Source organism: Dysidea avara, chromosome 1 (genome assembly GCF_963678975.1).
Source record: "Dysidea avara chromosome 1, odDysAvar1.4, whole genome shotgun sequence".
Taxonomy (NCBI): Eukaryota; Metazoa; Porifera; class Demospongiae; order Dictyoceratida; family Dysideidae; genus Dysidea; species Dysidea avara.
This window is the reverse complement of record NC_089272.1, coordinates 14,181,235-14,196,621: the sequence shown is the minus strand read 5'-3', so window position 1 is coordinate 14,196,621 and position 15,387 is coordinate 14,181,235. Positions and strand designations below refer to the sequence as shown.

The following is a 15,387-nucleotide window of genomic DNA, read 5'->3' as shown; positions in this document are numbered from 1 at the left end:
GTCCTGAGAGTATGTAACCTACTTTGGATTCCATTACTGTTGGTCCATCACCTCATACAATAGCATCATCAACAATGTCCCAATAGTGGTCCACACCCACAAAGAGGAAAACATCAAACTCCTTATCTGCACTGAGTGGATGGGCTAGAGAGAGGTTCTGAAGGTGAGGGAGGTGGGCAACATTAAATGTCACTGTGTTCTGTAATGGTATAGCAATCCAGGGTACTACAAGTACAGTTAGTGGTATGGATTGACCGGTCATAGTAACTAGATTTACTAAAGCAACATTTACCTGACAATTCAACTGATACTGTGCCCCAAAGGATGATACTGTGATGTCTTCCTTGCAGTAGGACTGTACAGCTAAGATGTTAGCAAGTTCTTCAGTAATGAATAATCTCTGGGAGCCTTCATCGAATAACACGTTAGCTTTCGTAGTTTGTACCATTTCTGACAGTTGTTATTGCAGTTTTGAGAAGACAAACAGTGTTCTGTGGCATTGGAACAGTTACTGAAAGAGAAGCAGTGGCAGTGTCATTTGAATTGGAAGCTGTGGGGATAGCAGATTGACTATTTATTGGGTTGGCTGGCTGTTCGGTGTTAATGGAGTGCACAGATGCCTCAGAAGTGTTGTCACACTATGCTGTCCATTAATACATAGGCTAGTGTGATGCTTTTGTTGGCAAGTATGGCAGCGATGTCTCGAGTTACATTGAGACACCTTGTGGTGCCCTAAACAACTGAAGCAGAGTTTATTCTGATGTACAATCTCACACTGCTGTCGTGGATCCTTAACTGATTCACACATGAAGGGAAAGTGACAAACTGCACAAAATGGACATCGTGGTTTGCTCTTGCCTGCTGTTATAGATTTCTTAACACTGGTAAGAAATGAAGCAGTTGGTGGGATTGGGGAGGTATGTAATTCTGCTGATGATCCCATTTCCAGAATATGGATTTCATTGAGAACAGCGACTTGCAATTTGGTGATAATTTTCTTGTTGCCATGGGCTCTAATTATGTTCTGCTTGGTCTTGGCTGGCAGCTTTCCAAGAAGGATCATTACAAGTAGACTGCCATAGGAATCCTCTGGTTCACCTAGTGTTGCTAAGCTGTGAATGTGCCCTTCAGTGGTGTCATAGAATTGTCGCAAACTGGAGAGAGAGTTACTCGGGCTGGGCAAGTCAACAAAGGCTTGCATGTACGCTTCAACTTGTTTGTACACCTGTCCAAATCTGTCCATCAGCAGAGTGACGGAATGTCCATAGTTGTCATTAGTTAACTGGAAACCAGCAATAACTCGGGCAGCATCACCACGGAGCTGTGCTCGAAGATAACTGAGCTTTTGCACGCCTGTCAATGAAGTGTTATTGTGGACTGCTGCCTCAAAGCAGTCCCAAAAGGTCTGCCAGACTAGGGTGTCGCCATTGAACTGCGGTAATTCTAGTTTGGGGAGGCTAATTACCTGCGTTAACACAGCAGATGGAGGTAATGTGTGATTGCACAACATGCGCACTTCTGTAGTTGTAGATATTGGGGTAAGTAAAAACAGTGGACCCGAGGACCAAGGACCCGGGGACCCAACTCTGCTCGGAATTTTATACACCTCACAGTATTCTATACTTGTACTAGGTACCTTTGCAAGTAGGCTTGCATGGCCAATCCACTTTTTCTCCCCTCGCGGTGTCTCTCACGATGTTTACTCCATTAGAAATTATAAGCGCCTCTAAAAAGTGACTGAAGCTGACTGCATTTATAGACCACTGGCCTGCTGCACAGTAAGCATACTAGTCTATTATGCCGTCTAGCTACTAGAGTAGTTTAGGAACATTGTGCAAATGCACCATGACGTATGAAGAGCTGCTGGAACTTGCTTAGCTTGGTTTAGCTGGTAATTGTTCGCCTGCTGCACAATGAGCATGCTAGTCTAGTCTATTATGTCACCTAGCTACCAAAGTTTAGAAACATAGTGCAAACAAATACGGAAAATAGCGAGTGACCTGTAATTAATGCAGTGAGCTTCAGACACGTTTTCATAGGTGCTTATAATTTCTAATTGGTGTAAACATCGTGCGAGACGCTGTGAGGGGGGAAAAAGTGGATTGGCCATGCAAGACTACTTGCAGAGGTATCTAGTACAAGTATAGAATACTGTGAAGTGTAAAAAGTTCCAAGAAGAGTTGGATTTCCATGGATCTCTTGGTCCCTGGGTCCACTGTTTTTACCTACCCTAGATATTGTGGACATAAGGCGTTGAGTAATTTTCGCCTTGGCTGTAGATATGGAAGAGTTTATTTCTTCCGTCTGTAGTACCTCTGCTTCGATCTCCTCCTCGTCTGTTGTTGCTTCCAGTATCTTCGCATCTAACCATGAGATTAATTCTTGTTTTCGCTGGAGTTGCTCGTGGAGGTCCTTCAAGGTTGCGATGTTATCGTAAGTAAGCTCCTGTGCATCATTTAGAATCACAGGTAACTCTGTAGCTTTGTGAGATGCGCTCTGAATCCTCGTCTGGATGAAACCAGTCTCTTGAGTTCCGCCATTGACCACAGCACCAAAAATGTCGCGGGGTTATTACAATATAGTCGGCAAACATGCCACAGCACCAAAAATGTCGTTGGTAGAATTACAGTACGCCGAGGTTCCACTGACGATTTGCGGGAATAGGGAGGATTCAAGCGAAGAATGAGAATTCATCCATGATGAATACAGTTAATATGTAGAATTTAACAACATGCACAGCCATCCAATTGCTATAAATCTAACTACATATCACTTTAAATCCAAAGGCCAAACAATTGCTGTTTGTACAGCTTAGGCTTTTAGTAAACATAACTACACAGTTTTAATACTTTAGTTTCAAATTCTTCTCTATCACGAAAAGCTTATATTCGTATTTAAAGAGAACACTGAACTTACAGAAACTCTTTTGGGAGTATAATGAAAAAGGATGTATTTGTCATGCAGAATACTGACAACTAGACAAGGTATCTCTATACTGTTGCTGTGACAATAGTATCAGGATTTGTGAAAGTATCAAGTTTGAACAACAGAAGAAATTTAAAAATAATTGGCTGTTGATATTTAGCCGGTCATTGCAATTTAAAAAAAAAACTTAGAAAAAATCATGACACGAAAAGGTTTAAGAAACGAAGAAAAAAAGTGTGACGTAACCTAGACTCGAACCCACACATCCAGGTTTAGAATACCAACGCTCTACCACTGTACCACCAGTGCTTGCTGGCTACTCTTCTTGTTTTTGTACTATTTAAATGTTACAAATATAAATACTATATAGTCTAACCATACCAGTGAAGAAGAAACCAAAGCTGAACCCGACCCTAACCCTAACGTTAACCTGACGTTTGCCTGTTAAACGTAATGATGACCTTCATACAACTAGTGTGTTTGATACTAGAGTTATAGGTGACATTTCCCAACAAAAGACCGGTTAAATAAATATTTGCACCGTGACCGGTGACCGGCTAAATATCCACTTCGAAAATAATTATAATATTATAGTAAATGAACAAAATTTGTACAATTGCTGCAGTTACTCTTTGTTATACCTTTAGTGTTTGCTACCTAAGAAAGAATCTAGTCTATAGCAAACACACAGAAAAAGAGAAACTATATAATAGTGTATTTGTTGTGTAGCTGATGGACTAAAAGCCAGTATTCATAATCAGTTAAACAAACACTTTTAATTGATTTAAATTGTATTGTTACTGCATTTCTACACTCTTGTCTGATGTTGTATTTTATATCACATGGAGACGAGTAAAAAGGTATCACCAATGAGAATGAAATCATAAGCAAGTGGATATTATTGTATATACATCCATCTTACTGATTTTATGTAATTTGATATAAAATATAAATACACTCATTTGAAATATTACATATAAGGTAATTATTATACTTTGTGAATAATATAACTAAGTAACCTATTACTGTACATTTCTAGCAAGTACATTGTAATGCTAAAAGAGATTTATTAAAATGCTGGCTTATAATGATGCACACATCTTGCTCTATTACAACTGTACATGCATTTAAAACTTTTTGTTTTTCAAACTTTAACGAATGATACTTTCACAAATCGTGATACTATTTTATATGCAAATAAAATTGATTTGTACATTCCTCCCACAAAAGCTAGCTGATGTACATCACCTTATAATAAAGTATTTAGTTAATGAAGTATTCAACTAATACGATTTATAGCATTGTACCTACGTATATAAGTCTAGTCACTGTTTTTATTTCACACTTTCCATGTGTAAATTTATCACCTTGAAGGATGCTTACATTTTATGCTTCTCTGACTCTGAAGAAGTTTGTGTTTATCCCCTAACTACCCCAAAACATGTCACAGCTATCAAAGGATATTCACCAACCAACCTCTTAGAAAGAGGTAATGAATTACCACCATCTGATATTAGTCATCTCCTGTAGAATAGATTGACACTAACTACATATATAGCGTATGGTATACTTGTGCTAGCTATTTCTAAGATTCCCTGGGGAACATACCCCCAGACTCCCTAGCTGGAGCATGTACCCACACAATGGTCAGTCAACTTACCACCTCCACTGACACTTACTACACAAATCTTCTCTTCATTATAATCTACAATATAACTTAAGCCATGAGACTGTACATCACACTATGCTTCATGCAATTTGTTTAGTATTGACATCTGTAGTTGATACCCATTTCTCTCCCTTTCCTGTTCTTAACAGGACATTTAGTTAAATGACAGCTGTGTACTGTAACTGCTAGGGAATAATGTTGTCACTTTGTTATATATATATACTGTATATACTACTTAATTAAATATAATTAATTAAATCCTTCTGAACTTAAAACCTTCTGAAATCCTTTATCCACCTCTGATAGTTACAGTAAGGCTGCACTGAGTGATTAAACACAATAGGGATAAAATCCACAGGTTGATGGTAGCCCGTGAACACTTCCCTAGCCAAAACCTGTTACTTAGATATCTTCTCGTTCTCCTTATCCAACTCATTCATATTGACAGAACAGGAAATTTCCTGAAATAGAATCTTGTGGTCCTTCTTCAAATATATTATTACTTCCAGTCAGTCGTGACAAACTGTGGGGTCAGTAAGTACCACAGCTGTTTTACCTCATCACTCTGCAACTGGCAGTGGTTGGTGGCCATGCCAGCTTGTAGCACCTTGGTCCTAAGAAGTCAGTAGTTAATAGGACAACTTCACAACATGCATAGTTGGTAGAGATATTGACAATACCCCAGCCTCCAACATGCATGGTGAAATAAATAATGCCACTCAATGGTAGTAAAAGGGTGGTGACACTGTTAGCAACAGTGATGACCCTTAGATAACATAATATCAACTTGAGCTTGATTCCATACTACAATACCAAACCAATTATATGATAGCAGGGGAATACAAAACGCATTTTAGCTGACATTAGCTTAAACCACTCGTAAAGGAGAAACCTCCACACCAACAGAATAACTTGCTTAATAATGTATTTACACTCATATATACACTTTATGTTCAATACCACCTCTCACAGGTAGCCCTATATGTAGAGGTACTGTATCTATGGCCATTACTCAATGTCAACATTCAATTCAATTGAGTAGCAATTGTTTCACCTCTAAAAGTGTCCTTTTTGAAGTAATCGATCATCAAAATTAAACTTCACTTATGGTCTCACTGAATCTCTTTTAGCCTTTCTCATTTTGTGGCTATTGCCCACTTGGTTATGTTAATAGTATTCAATGGCTTCTTTCAAGGAATTCAAAATTTCACTTAACCCCTTCACGACATGCGCTGCCATCTTGAAATGCAATTAATTTTATAAATGTATTGGTCAGTATCAGGCACGTAAGCATGGCTGTACCAATACAGTTACATAAAGCCGGTACACACCAGCTCCCTTTCTCACATTGTGGCCCTCTCAGAATCTCCTCACACCTCAGATTAGATGGACACTCCATCGTAAGGCAGCACACTTCCACACAAAATTGGTCTAGCCACTACCACCCAAGCTGTTTACACAAGATTCATCCAATTCCAGACATATATACCCTTCTATTACTTGCCACTATGTGACAACTTCCAATATCAGTTATCAACCACACCACTACAAGTTCCGCATGCTTCAGCAGGACTATGTACAAAATTCAACAGCTGAATAAGTTAGTCACTCATGCTTACAGATACCACAGTACAACTTACTTCAGAGGTACCCATGCATGAAAACTGCTTGTATTCTGCGAAGTCCAAACAACAAATTTTATAATATTTTATTACATTTGCTACTGAATAGAAAACTACAGTAATATGAACTCAACATAATAATTATACTGTACAGACCGTATAGTTCTGCTCTATAGGAAAAAGCTGATACGTAACTGCAAGGTTCATTAACCAGTAAATTCACTGACTGTTCCTAAGAAATCACAATAGGTCTGAGAATGAATATGTGTTGAGAGACTGAGACAATTTATTCTGAGTCAGAGAAGTCCTAGAAGTAAACACAATGATTTTACACATAGAGAGTGTGAAATAATAACAGGACTAAGATATGGTAAAGTACTCCATTAAAATTATTGTGTAAATATTAAAATGATTATGTTACATGAGCATAGTATGTATATGTGTGTGTACATTATAAATGTACATAGTTAAAGACAATGTTGTCTTAACATTAGCATAATGTACGTAATACTGTATAGAGTTGTAATCTCATTTTTACTGCCTGGAATCAAACCTTTTATGCGTTTAAGATGTTTCTATTATCTTTTTGTCTTCACAATTACATTTTTGCGGTTAAACTAAATTCCATCGTGTATTTAGTGATACTATTAAGCTAAGTACCAGCAGCAATGTCAACACTTCAAATTTTCATTAAGTACTCTAAATGTGCAGTGATGTTAGAGCCACTTTATGAAATCAAATCACTTTTGTATAATGTTGTCATACATTTAGTGATGTACCTACGTATCATCATCAACTTAATCTGCCAATTTACCAATAGATCATCAACTTACTAACTTGTGTAGTCGGCACAACCTACTAGTTTGTGCCTGCTAGCTTTTGTACAGCATCGTGAGGACCCATTGTATAGAGCATTATGCAAAAAGTGATGCTTCAAAGGAGGCAGATAACAGTTGATCAATTTGGTGTCTGAGAGGGATGAATGCTGTGGATTTGAGTGTAAGTTTTCCTTCTCACTGGTTGTTTGGATCTGTCAAGGTGAAGAAATAGTTGAGAGTATTTAGTAATTGTATCAATCACCATCTAGTTTGTTATTGCCCCATCAGTTTCTGTCAGTTCAATTTTTTGATGTACTGTATGCAGATAAGATAATGGTTGCAAGGCTATCAGACAACTGAAACTCCACTTACAAAGAACCAAATGTAATTGTGGTACGTAGCCAGAGCCCAGCGACTTGGTTGGAGTCCCAAATTGATTAACTTCATTGTTATCTTTCTTGATTTACTGGTATTCATTTTCTACTACAATAACTGGTTGATGAGGCACCTAAGGTTGAACTTAATTAAGATTTCTGATCTCAGCTCATTTGTGGTGGCAACTGAAACTCTTAATAATGTTCAGTAGCTCTAGACAGTCAACTGCAATGTCATTATATGACTTGTGGAGGAGAACAAACTGTTTAGTAGGAACCATAAGTCCTTTTATCTTGAGTCTTAAATCAGATGCCAATTCCGTTCCAGAGTTGATGAAGTCACTAATAATGCTGCACTGTTGACATTTTGGAGATGTACTTTGAATGGGTTGCTTTTATATACCAACTTGAACAGCTTCTGGATGTAGCTATTTAAAGAGGAATTTGTCCGATAAGCTGTTTTGGGCAATGCTGCTGTGGAGATCACCTCTGAAACTCTGGTTAGGGCTTATGTAGACTCCAGATTTGAGCATCTCCTGGCCCAGAAGAGTAGAAAATTCTGATAAAAGTGACTGTCCTTAGTCCAAAGTAGTCCATGATTTGTTATGCCATTACTATTACATTTTCTCACAAGTATCATTCCATCACCTGATGCAGTCTATGAGGTGTGGACCAATTGTTTAACCTCATTTATGCTGAACCATTGTGAGAACCACCAACTCATCCATCCAGCTGAGAACAGAAGCTGAAAGGACCAGTATGTTTGTACAGTAAGTATTGACCATCTCCTGTTGACTAATAGTGTGTTGCACCAGATCACTTTCCATGTCGAAAGTCCTGATCTGCAGAACAGATGGAATCCTTGTCGACCTCATAGTGGGTAACCTGCTGGAGTATACACTGGGAGGTAATGTATGCTTGTTATAAGCATGAGTAGCTCATAAACCTATTTAGTGCTAAGCCTTTCCTTGGCAAGTTTAACTATGATTTGGGCTTCCTCCAAGAGTGTTAACGTTGTAAGAACCAATTCCTGTGTACCAGGTATATCAGGATAACACAAGGAGACTTCTTGTCCTGTCTATGATGCTGCCCATCTATGATGCTACTCATCTATGATACACAGGATTTGCAATGGCAGCAAAGAGACCACTGAGCACCTACTTGCTAGCTATGAAGCATTAGCCTCCACCAAATATATTCATCAGCAAATGGCCATAGTAGTGTATTGGCACCGCTGTGCTACCTTACTGAGTGGTACAAGCTGGCATGACCAACAACCACTACCAGTTACTGAGAATGATGAGACCAAACTGCTGTGTGGCTTCTTGTTGATCAATATTTTGTCATAACCAACTGGACATTACCATGTTTATGAAGGACTACAAGAGTTTCTATTTCTAGATATTTCCTGCTCTGTCAATATCAATGAGCTGGATAAGGAGAATTAGAAGACATCTATGTATCACGTTCTGGCTAGGGAAGTGTCTACAGGCTTCCATCAACCTGTGGATATTATCCCTATTGTGTCTGGCCACTGTAGTTTACTATCCTGCCATCAATCCACATAGAGTAGCTGAAGAAGATGCCATCTTACTCTGAGTGTCTCTATAATCAGTTGTGGCAAGCCATAATCTTAGAGACAGTATATATTTTAAGAACAACAAATATTGGTTTCCTTAAGCAATTCTTGCAACTGTTCTGTACAGTTCTATGTTTATTGTGTATCATTTTCAATCAATTTGATATGAAATATTCATATTAATATAACTTTATGCGATTCACTTGGTTAATATAGAATGCATGTTTAAGGTCATTTACTAACAGGTTTGTCATTCCACTAAACTGTTAAGAGAGAATCTATAAAAAAGGGAATGCAAATAATGAGCATGCACACACAAGTCTAAAATTCATTCATTAACTTAAAAGTACCTACTGTGGATTCCACTTGCAGTTTTTTTTGTTGGCTCCCATAAATTTGTGGAATTTAGATATATGCTGTAAATCCAGCAATGAGCATTGCATGAACAAACCTTAGCTTTTAGCACTTACTTTTCGCATTGGAATTAAAGACCTGGATGATCATGCTCACTGCTGGTTCTATTATAGCTGTAACCACAAGCATACTGTAGTATGAGAACACATGCAATATAACACAAATTAGTAGAGACATCATTACTCGTGTGTTTCTCGCAAACACAATTTCTTCACAGCAGTAATCAAAACATACTACATTACTGTCCTTTAAGTAAGAAACATCTGTAATCTGCTGCCCTTGAAGCAATAGACCACGTACATGGCCATGAAAAATATTACTACAATAATAATGCGGTACAAAATTATGATATGAAATGTTAACATTATGCTAATATTCATAATTAAGGAGAAAGCTGAAATTCTGTTGGGAAAAGGATGTACACAATCATGCAGGATAGTGATAAGTAGAAATCTATACCTTACTGTGACTATAAAATAGCACCTGGATTTGTGAAAATATCATCAGTTGAAGTTTGAAGGACAGAGAAATTTATATACAGTTGTAATAAAACAAAATGTGTACATCATTGCTGTTGACACTTGTAATGTCTTTAATATTTGCAATCCAAAGTTACCCTGTGAAAAGACAATCTGGTGAATGTTTCTAACCACCTGAACAAGAAGTCAAAGACTAATATGCTTTTACTGTGCACCTGATGCTATTAAGACTAGTGTTCAAAAATTAGATGAGGTAAGAAATAAAATTTATACCAGCTCTATTGCATGCCATAGATAAAATTAAGTTGGGAGCATGTAATATATCAGCAGCTACGTGTACTTATGTTGTCAATATGCATACATCTATTAAGCACAATCTGTAATTATTTAACATTAACAAAAAATACTTTTCAGGATGATAACATTTCCATTATTCTGAAGAATAATAGTATGGGAATGCTTCCAAAAGATCCAGCAAGGAATAACTGTACGAACTCACACGCTTATGAAGCTGCAACATCATTCAAAATATTATTGCAAGAGTATTTACTTAATAACAACAGCGAAAATATTAATTTTAGTGATGACACTATAGATCATCTCACTAACCTTCAGGCTAACTTGACAATTATTGCTAGCAGCCAACAAGATATTGAAGTAAGAAAATGTATAAGCTTTTATTTGTTTCATTTAATGTTGTGCTCAACAGGACACAGGCTGTCTTCAATTTGATGTCCAATACAGCAAAAGGTTTTACAATCTTAGTGTTGAAATGATGCAGAGTAATCTCAGTGTTGAAATGTTGAACAGGAATATCATTACAGAGAATAAAATTATTCAAAATTGGGTAGATTACGCTCAAGAGTTGATTCAGAATAAAAATTTAACCACTCCAGGAAATTGCACTGCTCATAAGAACTCTTGTACGTTACAGTACATATAGTGGAATGTCAATTAATCAAACATTAACTGTGTGTACACTGTTCCTGTATTTATATGTAAACAAATCAATAAAAAAATTTTGAGTGTTTATAGTTGTACTAGGTAGAGGTGTACTGAGTAGAGTAATGAGGATTTCCCTAATGGCTATTGCTCCTCTATATCCTACCAAGACATGCGTTTAGAAAGACAAGCCTATTTTGTGAAAACTTTGTGCTTTAAACCAGACTTATGCTTGTGAGTTGACTGTTCTATTAGAGTATAATATTAATATAATCACGAAGACTGTTGTCAATGAGGCCATAGACATGTTGTACTGAAAATTTGAATATTGACCACAATTATCATACATGATAATGTGCACCCATGGAAGAAAATTTAGCATATGATGGAGCCATGAGTTAAAATAAACAATTCTAATTATGGCAATTTCAACTCCTTAAAAATTTGACATAATTAGTATACACTATATTAATTATTGTACTATAGGACGGAAATGAAGAATGCTCAGTTTCATCTGTAGCAAGAAAAACTACACCATTGTCAACTGCCTGCAGTTCCTTCTAAACCTGTGTACAAAGGTGCTGAGAGAATTTAGGAGGTCCAATTTAGAATTTGCGACCCCATAACTCATATAGTTAGGTAACACCTTTAGCATGTAAAGCATACCAATAAAGCAAGGGAGTTTGGGGCATGTCCCCTCCAGGAAAAGTTTGAGAATATATATTAGAGTGATTGTATGAGAGTGATTTGATGACTATTGTATTAGGGTGACTGCTTTATTAGGGTATCTCGAAATTGCATATTAATTTTTATAGTGAGCTTTCTGGCAAATACATACCACCTAAAATTTTTAAAACACTATACTGTATGCTAGACTGATTTTAACACTTTGTGAAAGTAGCTACTATAATTTAATGTTTGCTGGTCTGACTGTTGTATTTGGGTACTTGTTCTATGATGGAGTATCTCAATTTGATGTAAAAGTTACACTTTATTATCAAGACACACGGTAATGTGTCATGTGGCCAAAAAAACCGGCATGCCACACCAGATAACACCATCCGTGACCCTTAGCTGATAACTTGTTAGTACCTGTATGTATCAGACGTAAGTAGTGCCTATATAGTGTGAGTAACATAAGCAGTGTAGAGAAGAGAAGCTGAACAGCAAGAGCAATAACAGTCTGGAAGATCATTATGACATAACACATTGTTATTAGAGCACAACAACATTCATGCAGCATCATCAAGCAGCACCTTGTGCACAGCATCATCATGCAGCAGCGCCTTATGCTATAGCAGTATCCTGTGCATCAGCAGTGCTTTATGCAATAGCAATATCATCATGCCGCAATGTCTTATGCAATAACAGCATGCAGCACTAACGCTTAACTAAGGTGTGAGCAACAGTATAGCGGCATACAGAGGTGGATCCAGGAGCTGGCAAGGGGAGAGACACAAACAATTACCTAATTAAAAAGGGGAATACACACTGCAATCTGTTGTAGTTGGTGTGTAGCAGCAACTAATCACATCACAGTAGCGTTTCACTGTTGCGTTGTGCCATTTAGGCCATTGCAGAAGGTTTTAAAGTCTTGAAAGGTACTACAAAGCCATAAATGGTTTAAATACCTACCAGATGATTATTATTTCTAGAGATGCTTAGTATGCATGAAGGTGCTGGGTGACAGTCTAATTTCAGGTTAAATGTGGAGGAAACAAATTGCCATTGATTAAGCTGTAGTATGACTGACTATACATTTATTATTATGCCATTGATTGTAAATGATTATGATGTAATCTTGATCACGTGTATTACTGTATTGTACATGCTGACATATGTTTGTAAATGAGATGAATCTTTAAGGACACTTCAACTAAATTTCTAGTCTTTCGGACCTGACCAACCCATAAAATTTGTAAATGAATTGTTTTTGTTCATTTTTAAAGATCGCGTGTTCGATCACGAGAGTTTGTGGCGTTGATGTGCTGTTGGCCATCCATATCTCATGCATGGGGTGAGCTTGGTCATTGCAAGAAGAGTTGTAAAAGCAGACTATGGATGGACGTTTGATCATTTAGATGTACCAACCATAGCTAATAGTTTGTTATTGAACGCCCTAGTTTATAAGGGAAGGATATTATAAACAGCTTGTCACTATGATTGACTCCTATAAATTTTCCTTTTTCCCTTCTACAATCAGACTCTGGAACACACTCCCCCCCTTTGTAATTCACTCCCCTACCTTAGATGAGTTTTGTACCAACCTGAACATGCATTATGATCACACCTGTGCACAACAATCTTTTTGATTTCTGCACAGTAACAAATATAATAATAATAATAATACACATGTTGCCATACGTAAACTTCATTTTAAAAAAATTATTACCACCTATTATAGGGTTTCCACCGTGAAAAGTCAAAGTCACCATTTCTTAGTAATCACTGTGCACGATTGTTGATAAATGAAAGACAAGTACGAATTCACGAAAAAACCAGGAGTAAAACAGTTCATAGTTATGCAACGAAGCCTAATATTTTCAGTCGTAAAGTGACGAAATATGGTCACGTGCGTTCTTTGTTTTAATGACAATGAATGAGCTATAGTAAGCTTGTGAAGTCAAAGGTACGTCATGTAAACATACACACATTCTTATGAACTATTATAGAGGCATATATGACGTACTGCTGGCTTGACAAGCTTACTACAGCTCATTCATTGCCATGTAAACAAAGAACGCACGTGACCATATTTCATCACTTTACAACTAAAATATTAGGCCTCGTTGTGTAGCTATGAACTGTTTTACTCCTGGTTTTTTCGTGAATTCGTATTTGTCTTTTGTTTATCAACAATCTTGCACAGTGACTGCTAAGAAATGGTGACTTCTACTTTTCACGGTGGAAACCCTAGGCTATTATTATTTTATTTATACCTACATACCACCCAACTTTTCAACTAGTTTCAGTCCGAGAACAAAAGATTTAGTTAAAGTGGCCTAATCGTGGTATATGGCAACTACTACATGGTGACAGAAGTTTAAGAACAGCGCCAGACCGTTGTCCTTCTATCGTCGCATGGCAACCTATCAAGTTTGTCCTCCAGAACAGCTCAATTTCAATCGACCAGAAGATTGGCACAAATGGGCATGACGATTTGAGTGGTTCTGATGTGCATCAGGCTTAAAAGACATGACGAAGCTGTTCAGGTCCATACTTTCATTATTCTATGGGAGACAGAGCCGATGGACGACATCCTGAAGTCTTTTAGGCTCTCAGAAGACAACTTAAAGAAGTATGACACAGTCAAAGGGAAATTTGACGGCCACTTCATAAAGAAATGTAACACACAATTCAATCAGCGTGTGAATCAGTAGATAATGTCATTACTGCCCTGTATGGATTAATCAAACACTGCAACTACAGAAATTTAAAGAATGAAATCATAAGGGATCACATTGTAGTGGAGATACATGACAGAAAGCTATCAGAAAAGCTACAGCTAGAGGCTGAGCTAACTCTAGAAAAAGCAATCACCACAGTGAGACAAAGTCAGTCTGTTAAGAAGCAACAAAGCACTCTCCATCAAGACAAACCTGGTACTGAAGCCTCTGTAGATGCAATAGGAAAATACGCTGCACAGAGGTCACAGAAGGCTGCTAATAAATCTATTCAAACATTACAGAAGAAGGCCCTCCTAAAGTCACCAAGTACCTTTTGCACTAGATGTGGTAGATTACCTCCACATGATCGCACAGAATACCCAGCTAATGATGCCATCTGCCATCTTAGTTCCAAACATGGCCACTTCAAAACTCTCTGCAAGACTGCCAGATGTGTAGCAAACGTGTACCAACAGAATCCTTCAGATGATGACTCCTCTGATGACCTTACTTATGACATTTCTTCCAAATTTATTGGAGTTGTCATTGACCAAAGTAGCCCAGCATGGACTGTGTCACTCATAATGAATAATCACAAGACTGAGTTTACTATTGATACAAGGGCTTCTGTGACCGTGATTTCTGAACAGTTGTGCAAACAAATTAGGTGTCCCTTTCAAGCCAGTTCATACACACTGTGCAGCCCAGACCATCAAACACTTACGTTAGTTGGCAAGGGCATTGTTACACTATGAAAAGGCAGCCAGGTGGTACAGGAAACAGTGTATGTTGTAAAACATTTGAGATGACCACTACTTGGAAAACCAGCAATTGAAGAATTTGGATTGGTTAAATGTGTTAATGTCATTCAATTCAGAGATTCCTCAGTAAAGCGATGGTTTCCAAATCTGTTTACAGAACTAGGGAAACTGGAAGGGGATTACCACGTTTGCTTGAAAGAGGGAGCTAAGCCGTTCTCCCTCTGCACACCTCGTAGAGTGGCTATCCCTCTTCTCCCATGGGTTAAGGAATAATTGGCAAGGATGGAAGCACTGGGAGTTATAGAGAAGGTAGAACAACCAACTGAATGGTGTGCTGGGTTAGTAGCAGTACCTAAAGTCAATGGGAGAGTACACATTTGCATTGATTTGAGCAGATTGAATGAAAGTGTTTGTCAAG

General features: G+C 37.7%; 1 protein-coding gene across 1 annotated transcript; it reads right to left on the bottom strand.

Annotated features, from left to right (window-relative positions):
* Window positions 1-574: 574 nt before the first annotated feature.
* On the bottom strand, window positions 575-5,993 carry LOC136259535 (uncharacterized). The gene is made up of 4 exons (XM_066053031.1): window positions 5,926-5,993; window positions 5,151-5,208; window positions 2,314-2,445; window positions 575-1,465 (listed from the first exon to the last, which is right to left on the bottom strand). The coding sequence occupies exons 1-4, from the start codon at window positions 5,991-5,993 to the stop codon at window positions 575-577; spliced, it is 1,149 nt and encodes a 382-aa protein (XP_065909103.1).
* Between the last annotated feature and the right edge of the window lie 9,394 nt (window positions 5,994-15,387).

Coding starts and splice junctions, on each gene's coding strand:
- LOC136259535 (XM_066053031.1), bottom strand. CDS start 5,993: ATGGAGTGTCCATCTAATCTGAGGTGTGAGGAGATTCTGAGAGGGCCA. Junction 5,209..5,925: donor CAATGTGAGAAAGGGAGCTG/GTGTGTACCGGC, acceptor CTGACTTCTTAG/GACCAAGGTGCTACAAGCTG. Junction 1,466..2,313: donor AGGAGGAGATCGAAGCAGAG/GTACTACAGACG, acceptor GTGTTAACGCAG/GTAATTAGCCTCCCCAAACT.